Raw genomic sequence first — 14,028 nt, forward strand, 5'->3', positions numbered from 1 at the left:
AACAACTTTGTTTTTTGTGAATATAGAACATGCTCTGTTCCAATAAAGGATTTTGATATGCAAATCGAACAATTTTAATAGTTCCTTATTGTAACGTCTCTCATATAACGTCTCTTCTACTCCCCAGAATTTGACAATGGTACTAGCTCATAAATTACTTTCTGTTCAGCGCGTCTTTGATTGTAGCAATGTTTACGCCACTGTAAGAAAATACGCATACTCGCATGAAGATTGATGATTCGATTGCTGGCCGGGATAGATGTATTTAGTGTTCATTTCTATGCAATATGTCTACACTTGCGATTCTCAATTTTTCAAATTTTCGCTGAAAAGGCTTTTTGGACGTTTTGTATGGAATATATTTTCACTGATTTTTGATGAGTTTATATAGAAATATAGGAAAAAATGTATATTCGCTGGATTTTATTTTCACAGAATCATCTTTTCAGCGAAAATAGCGAAAATAAATTCCAAGCGAAAATAAAGTATTCTACAGTACTGCAAAATGGAAATAACATACCTATTTAACCGTTGTTGATTTTTGTACAAAATTCCAATTAATGCTTCATTAAATGACACAAGACACAAGGTTTTGGCAAAAGTGGAAGGGGGAGCGAATTGCAGACGCAGGCGTCGCAGCGAACAGCTCCATGATGCGACTCGCCTGTGAATTGCATCATGACGCCGAGCGCGTGGTACCTGGTTGCAACCTTCCACCAGCAGAGACTGTACAGGCGGGCGTCATGGCTGGCGTCCCCCTGGCGGGAGCCTGCAGATAGACTCACAACCCCAGGGGGATGGACAGCGTGGGTACCCGTGTAAAGTCTGCTTGGTCTGTGGTGGAAACCCCCTTTCCTGTTTATTGCTAAGGTTGTTCATGAGCAGATAAACATGAGTTACACTTGAGTGAGATCGGTAATGGTATAGAAATTGGTATATAGAGACCTTTGCATGAATGGGTGGGTGGGAGGTCTGCTGAGACGATGTGTATCGTACGGTGCGGCAAAATGAACTGATGCTTGAAGAGGATGCGAGCACGGATAAGCGAATGAACAGTCTGGTGTTAATTAATGTAAATCCGACTGAAGGACGAAATGTGAGCAAATATTGCATGAAGTACAATGTGGCATGGGAGGTGTCAAAATATGAAAGGGGGATGTCAGCTTGGTCAATGCATGTCATAATTGAGCATTAACACAGATTATAAATTATATTCATAATCATACTATTAATGCTTCAATAAATGACACAAGACACAAGGTTTTGGCAAAAGTGGAAGGGGGAGCGAATTGCAGACGCAGGCGTCGCAGCGAACAGCTCCATGATGCGACTCGCCTGTGAATTGCATCATGACGCCGAGCGCGTGGTACCTGGTTGCAACCTTCCACCAGCAGAGACTGTACAGGCGGGCGTCATGGCTGGCGTCCCCCTGGCGGGAGCCTGCAGATAGACTCACAACCCCAGGGGGATGGACAGCGTGGGTACCCGTGTAAAGTCTGCTTGGTCTGTGGTGGAAACCCCCAAATTTAAAGGCAGGATGATGTGTTACAAAGTCTATCGCGATAGGATAAAACAAAGCATGGTTAGACTGATAAACATTAAACTAAATACACTGCAAATACATGTAACGAAAATGAAATGAAATCGCAAGACAAATGCCGAAATTACAGTTAAGGAAGAGCAAGTGACAAGTGACCCGGAACTGAGCGGATGATGCTGGGGGGTGTGCGAATGTACGTCTGGTAGGCGTCGCTGCGCCACCTGCCCAGTGCCTTGATCAACCAGTCCGGAAGATTTGCGTTGGCAGCTGTCGTGGCTGCACCACTGCGGAAACTGTGAGTAGCGTAACGGTTAACATCTGGTACAGATGCGCGAGTGAGAAGGTCTCGAATGTGGTTGCTAACAGCTTGCCGCGTGAGGAAATTACTGTTGGCGAACTGGAATGCGGGTAGGTGAGCGACGGAACTATGTAGTGCTTTGTACGCCTGGTATGCCTGCACAGCGCAGACCGATGACTGTGAGGGTGCGATGATGATGTTACATCCCCGGCGGAATGGGTCTGTCTTAGACGCCTTGAGCGCAATGACGAGGTCTGTGTTGCACGTGATGTCTGCCGTCAGTAAAGTGCGTTGTGGATCGAAGGTCATTGACGTGGGTGCGACAAATTCGCTGACTCTCAAGAAGCCGAAGAACGCCAGTGTAAAGGCAGACCACAGCATAGCTTTGTCATGGTCGCAAATAGTGGGATGGTTTGCGACGGTGTTCTGAAGCATTCGCATTAGTGCAATGGTGATTGGGAGTTTTACACGATTTGGCACGCCGTGATGTCTTTTAATGCCTTGCATAGTGAAGTGAAGCAGGAGGTCGTCGCGTATTGATGAGGTGAAGCCAGCTTCGATGTGTGCACGGATGATAGCTGCGAGGTAAACTTTTAGCGTGCCATAGGTAAGTGACGATGTTGCGAGATGTGTCATAAACAGAATCGTTGAGCGTTGCGTTAGTGGATAAGGATTCATTCCATACATGCGACAGAAGAGAAGATAGCGAGTTTGTCCCGCATGATATGTCCGTCGTGTACCTGGTGCAATGCTCAGGTTGATGTAGTGGCACGCTTGTTGTGTGAGGTTGACGGGGCTACGTCGCACATCGGAGCCGTTAAGAGGGTGCACAGGTCCGGAGTTTTGGTTGGGACCCTGTCTGCCTGAGGTGCCAGTCGTTGAAACCGCAATATCTGTTGGCGAGAGAGAGAGTCAGCGATATCGTTATTAAACCCTGAGATATGTGAGATCATGACGTGAAAGTTATTAGATGCTGCAGTGAAGAACAGCAGTCGGACAAGTTGCATGATCCGTGGACATGATGAGGAGCCTTTTTTCCATATTTGGACAACTGATATGTTATCGCAGTGAAACCGTATTCGAAGACCATACCACAAGTGGCCCCAAATTAAGGAAGATAGTAGAATTGGTAGAAGTTCCTTCCAGGCAATAGAGTATAAAGGGTCATTTGTAATGAATGTAGGCCAGGTGTTTGCGAACCAATGACCCTTGTAGAATGCCCCGTAGCCAAGTGTTGCTGAGGCGTCTGTAAACAGTTCGAATTCTGGGGACGGTATCCAGTTTGGGTTGAGGAGGGATGCTGTGCCGTTCCAAGATGGCAAGAAGTCACACCACCATTGAACATCGTGCCAGAATTCGTCAGTGAGTGTTATGACTTGAGAAAGACTGGTGGCTGTCATGCTGATATCAATCATGCGCCTCAGGAAGATGCGGCCGGCTGGTATGCACTTACATGCGAAACTGAGGCATCCAATGAGGGAGAGCAATTCACGTTTCGAGCATGTATGGCGGGTCAACCAGCTTGGCAGCTTGACAAGTAGATCCGCAAGCTTGTCCTTAGGTAGTCTAATAACCATGTTGACAGTGTCAAGCTCCACCCCTAGAAAGGTGATGACAGAGCAGGGACCCTCAACCTTTTCTGTAGCAATGGGTACCCCCAAGTGGTGACAACTTTGCAGCATAACATCCATATTGTGCTGGCAGGCGTTAGTGTTTGCCGGTCCAACTGTCAGGAAATCGTCTAGGTAGTGTAGAAAATCCGTATTCCTTGCGCGATGACTAACGATCCAGTGAATGGCATCAGCAATGCGGTTGAAGAGGTATGGTGCTGAGCGAAGCCCAAATGGCAGCACACGGTCGAAGAAATAGCATCCTTCCCAAAAAAACCCGAGCAGGTGCCAGTCTTCCTTCCGAACTGGGCATAAGCGAAATGCGTGTTTAACATCGATTTTTGCGAGTAAGGAGCCATGGCCATGCTTGTGAATGAAGGCTACAGCATCATCGATGCGTGAGTAGACCAATGAATGATCTTCTTTTGAGATATTGTCATTGACGCTGTCAAGTGTAGGTTGGGAGAGATCCATGATAATGCGAAAACCCCCACTTTTCTTAGGCCGTAGGCCAAGAGAATTACAGACAAAGTTTTTGAGGGGAGGACGTTTAAATGGTCCGATAGTGTGACCAAGTTTGAGTTCTTTTTGGATTGATTCTGTGATGATAGAGGGGTTGATGCGAGCGGACTTGGCGTTGCGTGTAGATCTTGGGTAGTGCTTGCCGCGAAATCCAAGGTTAGCCCCATGAGAAATGTCAAATAAAATGGCTGCTACGAATGATTTGTCCGGGTGATCGTGCAGTTCTTGCGCAAAGGAATCGAGCTTAAGAGGTGTGCTTGGGTGCATATTTTCGACCACGTGAGCTGGCATGATCATTGGCGTGAAAGGGTCGTGGTGTGTAGCCACGAAAAAGCTGGTTTTTCGTCTCGGTATCGCGGTGGCTAGTGGCAGTGTGGCCTGCAGAGTGGCAAGACGAACAAATGTGGAGACGATTATACCGGCATGGAGTTTCGCAGCGATCTTGATTGAAATTACGGCACACTGTATTGTTATAATTGTCAGCAGATTCGTTCACCCATGTATAAGGATTCCTGCTTTGTTGGCATTCCTGTTTGGTATGACCTTTCTGATGACAGTCAGGACATGTTGGAATGAGCAGATGGAGTTTTTGTTGACAGAATTTGTAGTCAAGTTGGTTGTTAGGCAAACTCCAGTTCCGTAGGCCAGGGTAACGTGAGTAATCTAGACGGAATTCTTTGTCATAGGTGACCCATGCTTCTGGCTTGAACTCAAGAGCTCGACTGGCGATGTGACGCTGGTAATTGAATAAATGTACAGCCTCATGGGGAAAATAATGTGCCCTATAGGCAGCAAATGTTGACCAACATTCCAGCCAGTTTGCTAAATCGCGAATTTCATTCTTTTTTGCATGTTTTGAGAGAACAGCGACTGAGGGATCGTCAGAGTCCAAAGCCACTCGGGTGTTTGAGATCTGGGTGGCATTTGGTTTTCTTGAGTCAGGGTGTAAATCGGACAAATCAACAAACTTACCCCGGTTTGCTAGTTGATTGAGTATTTGCTGGTCGACGTATGGTAAAAACAAGTCTGCAGGTGGGATGATAGGAGGAACTGCAATGCTGGCATTGTTCATCATCGGCATCGCCTGTGTCGCAGTGTTGATACCGGAAGCGGAAGTGAGAATGCCCTCACCGGCGAAACGTTGTATGGGAGCGGCCATGTTGGTTGCGTTGAAATGACCCCCGGTAGCAAAACTTTGTTGACTAGGATTAGCGTGAGCTAGCGATGCTTGGCTTGTAGTAGCTGGAAGTTGTTGAAACATCGAATTGTCTTGATGAGCGGTATTATTGTGTACGATCGCATTATGTTGACTAGCTATTGGCAAGGTAATCGGAAGGCTGTTATTTGTGAGAGAGTCAGTTGGCGTCGAACTTGATGGCGTTGTTTGGCTTGGGTCGCGTGATGACACGAGGCTTGCCGACAGTTGTGGAGCAGCCGGCGGTTGCGAAATATTATTCGGCTGCGTTTGACAGTTTCCTTGCTGTTGTAGGCTACGAACGAGATCTGCGAGTTCGCTTCTGCTAACTGTGATGACATCGCTGGGGAAGTTCGTGGACTGTAGTACAGTGGGATCTCCATTGTGTGCTGACGATTCTTGCGGAGGTGAGTCAGTTACGTCTATAGTCGCAACATTTTGGAAGCGAGCTGGAGTACGACGATTTCGTTGAGACTTGCGACCGCCACGGCTGGTGTTAGATCTTCCGCGTCCTCGAGGCATGTTGGAACTGGATGTTGTGAAGAAAAACTGGTATTTGTGACAAAATGAATGGCTGAAATGCTTTAGCAAGGAATTCTGCTGAGACGATGTGTATCGTACGGTGCGGCAAAATGAACTGATGCTTGAAGAGGATGCGAGCACGGATAAGCGAATGAACAGTCTGGTGTTAATTAATGTAAATCCGACTGAAGGACGAAATGTGAGCAAATATTGCATGAAGTACAATGTGGCATGGGAGGTGTCAAAATATGAAAGGGGGATGTCAGCTTGGTCAATGCATGTCATAATTGAGCATTAACACAGATTATAAATTATATTCATAATCATACTAGAACACAAAACAAACAACTGACAACAATCGACAAAACAAAAACACTTCACAGTCATTGTAGCCACACCAGTAAGAAAAAGATACTGTGGAACTCATTACAAATATAAATACAAAATAAATGTCAGTGAATACAATATTTATTAATTTGCAGCCTCCATGGACAAGGTAACAGCCTCTAATATTGCAAAACCGTTAGTTGTAAACTGAACTTTAAATCTCAACAGGATTTCCACATGAAGTTACACAGATAGAAAACAAATGCAAGGACAAATAATATATACTAAATTTTCTCATTTTGGGGGTATTTTTGTGAGTGTACATGTATGAATTAAAATTATCGTAACTTAAAATGTAATCATAGTACAAATGTAAAGTAAACAAAATTATTGAGTTATTTTGGATTTGTTGGAAAAGTAGCCGAAATGCTGTGACATGGTTTAATTGGTGGTGGGAATTGCCAAGCCAGTTTATAAAATAAGCCGGTAGGCTGGTTGGCGATCCGCTCCGCTCGAAAACAAGCAACATCATGTTTTCGGCTGTTGCCATGGTAGGACATAGACGTGAAGCTAACGTCGGTTTATAACTAAAACCGGGCTCGTATACGAAGTTTGCAAAAAAACGTTCAGTCTTTAGAAGTCACTTTATTTTATTGCTAGGACGTATTCTGCTGTTAAATTTATTTCCAACCGTTTTGCGATAGTATTTTCTAGATTGGAGGCAGCATTTACAGTTCATTCATAGTTCAAAGTTGCGTTGGGGGTTACGTTGATACAGTGTAACAATGTTGGCGCCGGTGATCTCTTACCAGTGTGCAGCGAACAGTAGGCAAAATAAAAAAAAAACATGATCATATGAACACTGCTATAAGGAGGAGGAGGTAATAAATTTGGGGCGAAAGTATTCAAAAATCAGTTTTTGGCTGTTGTCATGGCAGCGGTCAGCGAGAATTCTTTTTCAATTAGTGACTGTACGACCTGACTGTCAATTATGAACAAAATCAGCCAAGCCAAAAAATCCACAGAGCAGTTAAAAACCGCTGGTGAAAAGTTACCCCAACTTTGAGGTAAAGTTTCTCGGTAATGAAAATAGACATAAAACAACCAGTAAATTTATGCCCACACTCAAGCTGAGAAGAATGAGCTGCTTAATCCAAGATTTGTAGGGTGAGACACATTTGGCGCGAAGGTATTAAAACAAATCAGTTTTTACCTTGCCCGTACCATCAAAGATGGAAGGGAAAGGTATATTAAGGGAAAAATTTTGTCCGGCGTTTTCGTTGTTGTTGTCGTTGTCGTCGTCGTCGTTAATAATTGTTATTGTGTGCATAATAACTTTACTAATTCTATTCCAAACTTGGTCACCATATTCATCAGTATAAAGTCTTCCCTGAGTTTGAACAACAGATGTCCTGTATGAAAATTTCATGCAAAAATTGAGAAAATCTGATAAAATATTTTGACTGTTTCTACTTGACTGATCACTGGTGATACACATCAAAGGTAACTGATCTCAGTGGAAATATGCATTGTTGTATGTGTTCAATGAAGCAAATGATTTATCTTGTAATAATATCCTTGGTAATGTATCTCAGAATCCCATACTGGGTTTCAAAACCAACTCATGGAGAGATTGCACAGTCTGATACACATTTGCAAACCTACCAATAAAAGCACTCCTATGAACTTGGTGCCTAACTTTGATCAAGATCTGAAGCTAATAGAAAATCTGTTTAGTTCAAAGTTATCAAATCAAAAACAATACATAAAAAATACATTAAAAGCAAAACATTTCATCCACATTTTAAAAAGAAAATTATTCTAAAATATATGTATTCTGTATTTGACAAACAGTTCATTCGACAAATGAAAACTCACAGGAATATGTTTCAGCTATTAGAACAGAATGATAGAGTTTTTATAATACTAGTTTAAAAACGCACTTCAAAGATTGCAGTGTTTGAAGATGTAGATTCTCAAGAGGCAACAGTACTGTTGACTTCTACCTCCACTGGACACCAACTAACTATTTAAGTTGATTTGCATACAAAGCAGAGCTTGCAACATGATAGCTATTCATAAAGGGTGTTTTTTTTTACTTTTCATATAATACAGTAGTCACACAATGAGGCAGTTCATATTTGTCTCAGTGAATCATTAATTTTTGACAGACACCTGTACAAAATACTTGGACTAAAGCCAGCTAAAATTTTCTGTTATCTTGCATGTTTTATGAATCTATTCACATCTAAATGCAGCACTTTTTTTTTGCAATGAGGCATTTGTTTTTATACTAAAATATTTGAATTACTTTGAATAAAGCTGGAAATTATGTCCCTTAGAATAATTAAACAAATAAGGCACCAATGTTTTTGTAAGATATTTACATCTTTTAAGGACATTCGGTAGATTGATTCCCCACTGTTGGTTCAATCCCAAAACTTGTTTGTATTCAAAATTAATTATGACAATGCATATTTATATTGAAACAAACTATGATAAAGGGAATTGTATTATATAACAAAGGGCAAGGTCACCAGAGTTCAACTATGTTTTGGCTGTTGCCATGGAAACAGTGGACCAGCATTTGTTTTCAGATTTTGCAACCTAACTAGAGTGAAGGTGTGACTTGCCTGTCAAGTTTGAACTAAAGAGAAGAGTCAAATTTGTCGGTAATGAAAAAAGATTTTAAATAGTAACTCAAGCTGAGTAGAATGAGCTATGTCTGAGGATTGTTATCCTAAATTTGTAGGAGATGCATTAGGCACGAAGCTATCCAGTTTTTTGGCTGTTACTATGGCAACGCCGGGCCAATTATTTTCTTCAGATTTTACCTAATAACTAGGGTGATGGTGTGACCTGCCTGCCAAGTTGGAGGGAAATAGGCGAAGCCAACAAAATCACAGAAGAATTAATACGTGAAAACACTGAAAATCACACAACATTGATGTTAGCGGAACGGATCGCCAATAGTGAACAAAAATGTTCGTAAATATTACTGACCGCAAAATACGCTCATCGCGAAGTGTCTTGTAATAAGTATAATAAAATAATTCATCTATTTTTTTATATAATAATGTAACCTGTATCATGCAAAATCCAAGTGATAAAGCCACTTGACATCACTGTCTGACCATCTCCTAAGATGCCAAAACATTGCTGGTGTGATGGCGAGACAACGTATTTTGGAAATAACTGTATAAAATATTCTAAATTCAAACACTTCTGCAATATACCGGGGTTCGTTTTAGGGGTGGGCGCTTACCCGAGCATTCACAACACTGTGGTCGATATCCATGTTGTATCATATAAAAACGATTACCAGTATTTGTAAAGCAATGATCAAAGATCAAGTTTTAAAATAGTGGCATTTTGAAGGGGTTGGCGCTTGACCGGGCATTGGCGCTAACACGGTTGAGTATAGTACTGATAATTTCAGAAGCCAAATATGTAGAGTCTCCCATTTCTTATTCTTTAATTTCCTTGGAAACGCATAGGATTGGTTTCCTCCATCGTATTTCTTGCCAATTTGCAGATTGTGAGACGTATCAGGGTTCATTGGGAAAATCCTTTGTAGTAGTCTTTGAATTTCCTCATAGTTATTACCGGTAATTCATTTTTGAAAGGCTCGTTTTCTCTGCATAGTCTTTTTTATATAGTGTTTTCTACCCCAGTTCCGACAATTGTCGACAGTGATTGCTATCCCACGCCCCGAATTAAGGGTCAAAATGTCTTGGGGGGGGGGATGCAAAAATGTTTGGGTCAAGGTCTGGAAAAGTCTTAGAAATCATTTGGCTCTTGGTGCTATGGACCCTGTGAATGAAGACAGCTGATAGAATTCTCTCAAATTATAATTGTAATAGTTTCTGTTGAATAATTAGTTAGGAAATGATGCGATCAAAATTTATCACCTATAATATGAGATTTATTAAACTTGTTTAATAATTTTCGCATGTGTTTCACCAAAGGCCTTGAACATTACCATACTTGTTTAAAAAATCTAATATCAATATATATCATTTATGCTTATCATAAATTTCAGTTTTAGTCAGTTTTAAACAAGCTTACTTGGCCTGATTTCAAGCAAACATGGCACAAAACATCCTCATAGCTGACAGGTGCACTACTTCATGCATACTTGTTAGGGCACTCTACTCATTTAACAAGCATTTTGTTCAGATATTACATGACTTGTCTGTCTCGCCTACATGTATTAGTAAACCAATAAAGACTTGAAACAAACAATGTGAAAGAAGCAAAATTCCAAATTTCTGCTTCAAAGGAAGCAATTATCTTGTTCCATAATGTTTAAAACAATTATTCACTGAGATTGTCACAGAATTATTCATATATCATCTGGTTCATGTCTCTTTCATATTTGTAAAATATTTTAGTTCTGTGTACATTGTACTATATGTAAGACAGAACTGGGGGCCATGGTTGTCATGATGGTACTTTAAATAACATTTAATATTTGAGGAATATATTTCTCTTGTAAGTGATGCTCACTTATGATTGGGTAAATAGTAGTAACTGCTGATTGTGTAATGTATATATGTATATATAATTTTCAAGTGCCAATTAACTGGCTACTGATGATTCACATTGTATGAAGCAAGAATGTAAGATGTAAATGCAAATTTTTTTTGAGGTTGGGGAATTTTGTTGTGCTTTCCATTGGACACACTCAAGGCAGTGTGTTTTTCAATGATAATCCTAATTTACAATGTGTGATCTCTTTATTTCTGAGAGGAATGATCTTTGTAGTTAAAATTAAACTTCCCTACTAGTGTGTTGAAAAATAATTAACATATAAATAACACATTTAACTTGAAAATTACACCTACATTTGAAAGGATTTAACAATGGATAGAAATTTTTAGATGCTTTGACAGGACTATTTATTTTCAATAGTTTACATGTTAATGCCAGAAACAGCAGATGCAATTCAATATTTGAATGTGAACAACATCTGGGTGCATAATTCAATAATATCTGGATGTGTTGATACAATGGCGACCATTTGTTCATTAAAAATACTTAGTTTTGTTCATTTTTGCTTATAACTTGAGATTACAATTACTGAGTATCATTGACATCAGTAATTTCAACTTATTTCTGTAGTAATTACCTTTTACTAATATGAAACATATTTTTGCAAATCACTCTGCCCAATATGTGTCAGTTGTGAAAACAAGCTAAAGCTAGCTTAAAGCTAAATGTAGCTAAATGTTGAGTTATAATCATACTATCGTATACATGCCGTGGTTTGTATTCTTATGTGAAATAATCAGGTAACTATGACAACTGAATATAATATCATGCTTCTGGGTTTAATAGCTGTTTCTTCAACTTGTGCTGCATTATGTTTCATGCAACACTAGAAGAAAGTATTGAATATCGTAGGACTGATTAAGTTCTATATTGTCATCTGTTTATTTTCAACTGATTTCAACTTTGTATCTCGTATTCAATATCTGATGTGCCAATGTTTCTCTTATCATTTCAGAGATCTCAGTATCAATAATATTACAACGTTACCTCCAAGAGCTTTTGAACACTTGCCAAACCTCCAGGAATTGTGAGTAAACACTGGATTTATTCTTTTAGAGTGAATTAGAATAGAGATCTTTTATTAGTAACGTCTGTTGGTTGACTGTGTTACTAGTTATTTTTGCGATTTGTTTGAAATTGGCCGACTGGTGGCTAATTTGTACATTGAAAATATATATTCTGAATATTTTGGCTTGTACGTTAATAATGCATTTCAGACAGAAACATTGTATTGGTTTTTTTTAATGATTTTATCCAATTTTTCATTTTTTCTCTCTTCATAATTCACATTGTCTAAATAGGTCCAAAATTGGTTCCTATTCAATTGTATTGTATGTGATTCAGTGCAAGTTGGTCGACTGGCAGCCATTTTGTTTCATAAAATCTGCAGTTAATAAATATGTTACTAGTAATTGTAAGCTAGTAAGTTCCTACATTTAAGTCTCAAATTTCTGTTCTCTGTCTTCATGTGCCTGACTTGTTGACCTGTTCATTTAAAGTGCTACTCAGTTTGGTGTGCCTACTGTGCTCTCCATTCTAATTACCTTGATTCAAGTGGGGATATCTAATCTTATTTTGAAGCTACATCTCATAAAAAAAAACAGTAGGCATCAGAGACTGGTTTAGAAAATCACTTCAGTTGAACTGAATGAGTTTTCAAACAATTTTTAATTCTATTCCTAGAATAGGATCCACCTAATTATCTTCAGTTGTTAATTTTTTCATTAGCTTTGTTGTATGTATTTACAAGTTTCCTGATGATAATTGAAAATTATTTTGTTGTGTGTGTTAATATATCATAAAAGTGGTAACATTATATATATGGCAGAGATCTTGTACATAATCTTGCTGATATTATGCATTTTTCTGTGTAATGCATTTCTGACTTTCAGAAGTTTTTTTTTTTTTTTTTTTACGTGTATATAGTTATTGAAGGCACACAGAAGTACTTTCTATTTTTTACCTTCACTGTGGCTTAACTCACAGAAAATACTGTTTAGCTACTGCACTAGATGACCAATACAAGATATCTTAATACTGTAAAGGGAGTAATTATTCACAGGGTTTTAATTTAGCTTATTTCGCTGACTTGAAAAATGCGCTAAATTAAAACACAGTGAATATGTAAAATTTAGCATAGAACACATTAGCTAAATGACGAAACCGTGAATTTAAAACCCACTGAATATGCCTGAAATGGTAAATCAGTGAAATTTAAACCCAGTGAAAATTAGTCATTTTACAGTAAGTCGTGATATATGGCTGTGCAGTGAAATTCCTATTAAATTATTTTACAATCACAAACTAGGAGAAATAGGAGAGTTTATTTAATTGATCAACTATTAAATAACTAAATTACTTGGACCTTCTTGACATTACATGGAAAAGTCATTGCACATTGATTACATCATTGAAGTAACTAAACCCAGCTAAATGCGCGCCATTTGGTAGTTTTTCAATTTGAATAATTCATTGTCTTGTATTTACATTGTACATGTATACATTATATCATGCTTTTGTTAACATATGTTTGGTTCAATCATCAAGTCTATGGTTCAATCAACAGGACTATGCAGCAAAATGTAGTAGTTCATCAATAATTAATGAGTATTTTCACCTTATAGGTGTTGAACATAAGCCTGATGAGCTTCGGTGTCTTTCAAGCCGACAATGGTTAATTAAATCCAATCTACTAATGTGTCTGCGAGGCATAGTGTTTTTTCGTCTGATTGGCAAGTTATTCAACAGTCGTAAAAACAAATTTGTTAATAGAAGTATAGTCTGTGGGTAAATTTCTGAAACTAGCTGAACTAGTAGACCTGAATTCTGCCTGTCCTTGACTGCATCGATTCAAGATATTATTCACATCCATCTTTATTTATACTGTGTGGCTAGTGCTTTAAAGACAATTAAAAGTAAAAACATAATAACATTAGAATATAGAATATAGCTGAGCCTGACATGGATATTACTTGAAAAGATTAAACTTTCAAAAACAAACCAGACATACATGATAGTATAATAGTATAGTATAAAAGCAGTATTAAAACACAAAAAAATAAATAGACCTTTTCTCCGATTACTGCAAGATCCTCTGTTATGTGTGAAATCAAACTTAAAAAAAACATTGTGCAAGATTTAACAAACACTAATTTTGATGAAGTGAGGATATCTCAACACAATAGTCAGCATCTCAACATTGACCTATAAAAAAAAAATTAAAAGAAGTTCAAAATCAAATCATTTGATTTGTCTGAGAGCACCTATGTACCATGTTTCATTGTAATCAGATGCGTCACACACCTAAAAATTTGCTCATTTATTAAGAATTCTGTAGAATCGCAAAAGATATACTTTTATGGTCTATTCTAGAAAAGCTCCATTAAAGTGCACATTTTATCCTTCATAGCTTACAAATCAAAAGAATGGCGTCATAATGTCTGTTATCACAAAAAGAACT

At 38.9% G+C, this 14,028-nt stretch overlaps 1 protein-coding gene across 1 annotated transcript in view; it reads left to right on the forward strand.

Annotated features, from left to right (window-relative positions):
* Window positions 1–14,028, forward strand: part of LOC102806797 (leucine-rich repeat-containing G protein-coupled receptor 5-like) — a 131,723-nt gene that overhangs the window by 45,449 nt on the left and 72,246 nt on the right. Inside the window, exon 2 of the mRNA XM_085497498.1 lies at window positions 11,524–11,595. Within this exon, the coding sequence (XP_085353624.1) occupies window positions 11,524–11,595 (72 nt within the window). The remainder of the gene's footprint in view (window positions 1–11,523; window positions 11,596–14,028) is intronic.

The sequence above is a fragment of the Saccoglossus kowalevskii genome, chromosome 1, assembly GCF_978046115.1.
Source record: "Saccoglossus kowalevskii chromosome 1, keSacKowa6.1, whole genome shotgun sequence".
Classification (NCBI taxonomy): Eukaryota; Metazoa; Hemichordata; class Enteropneusta; family Harrimaniidae; genus Saccoglossus; species Saccoglossus kowalevskii.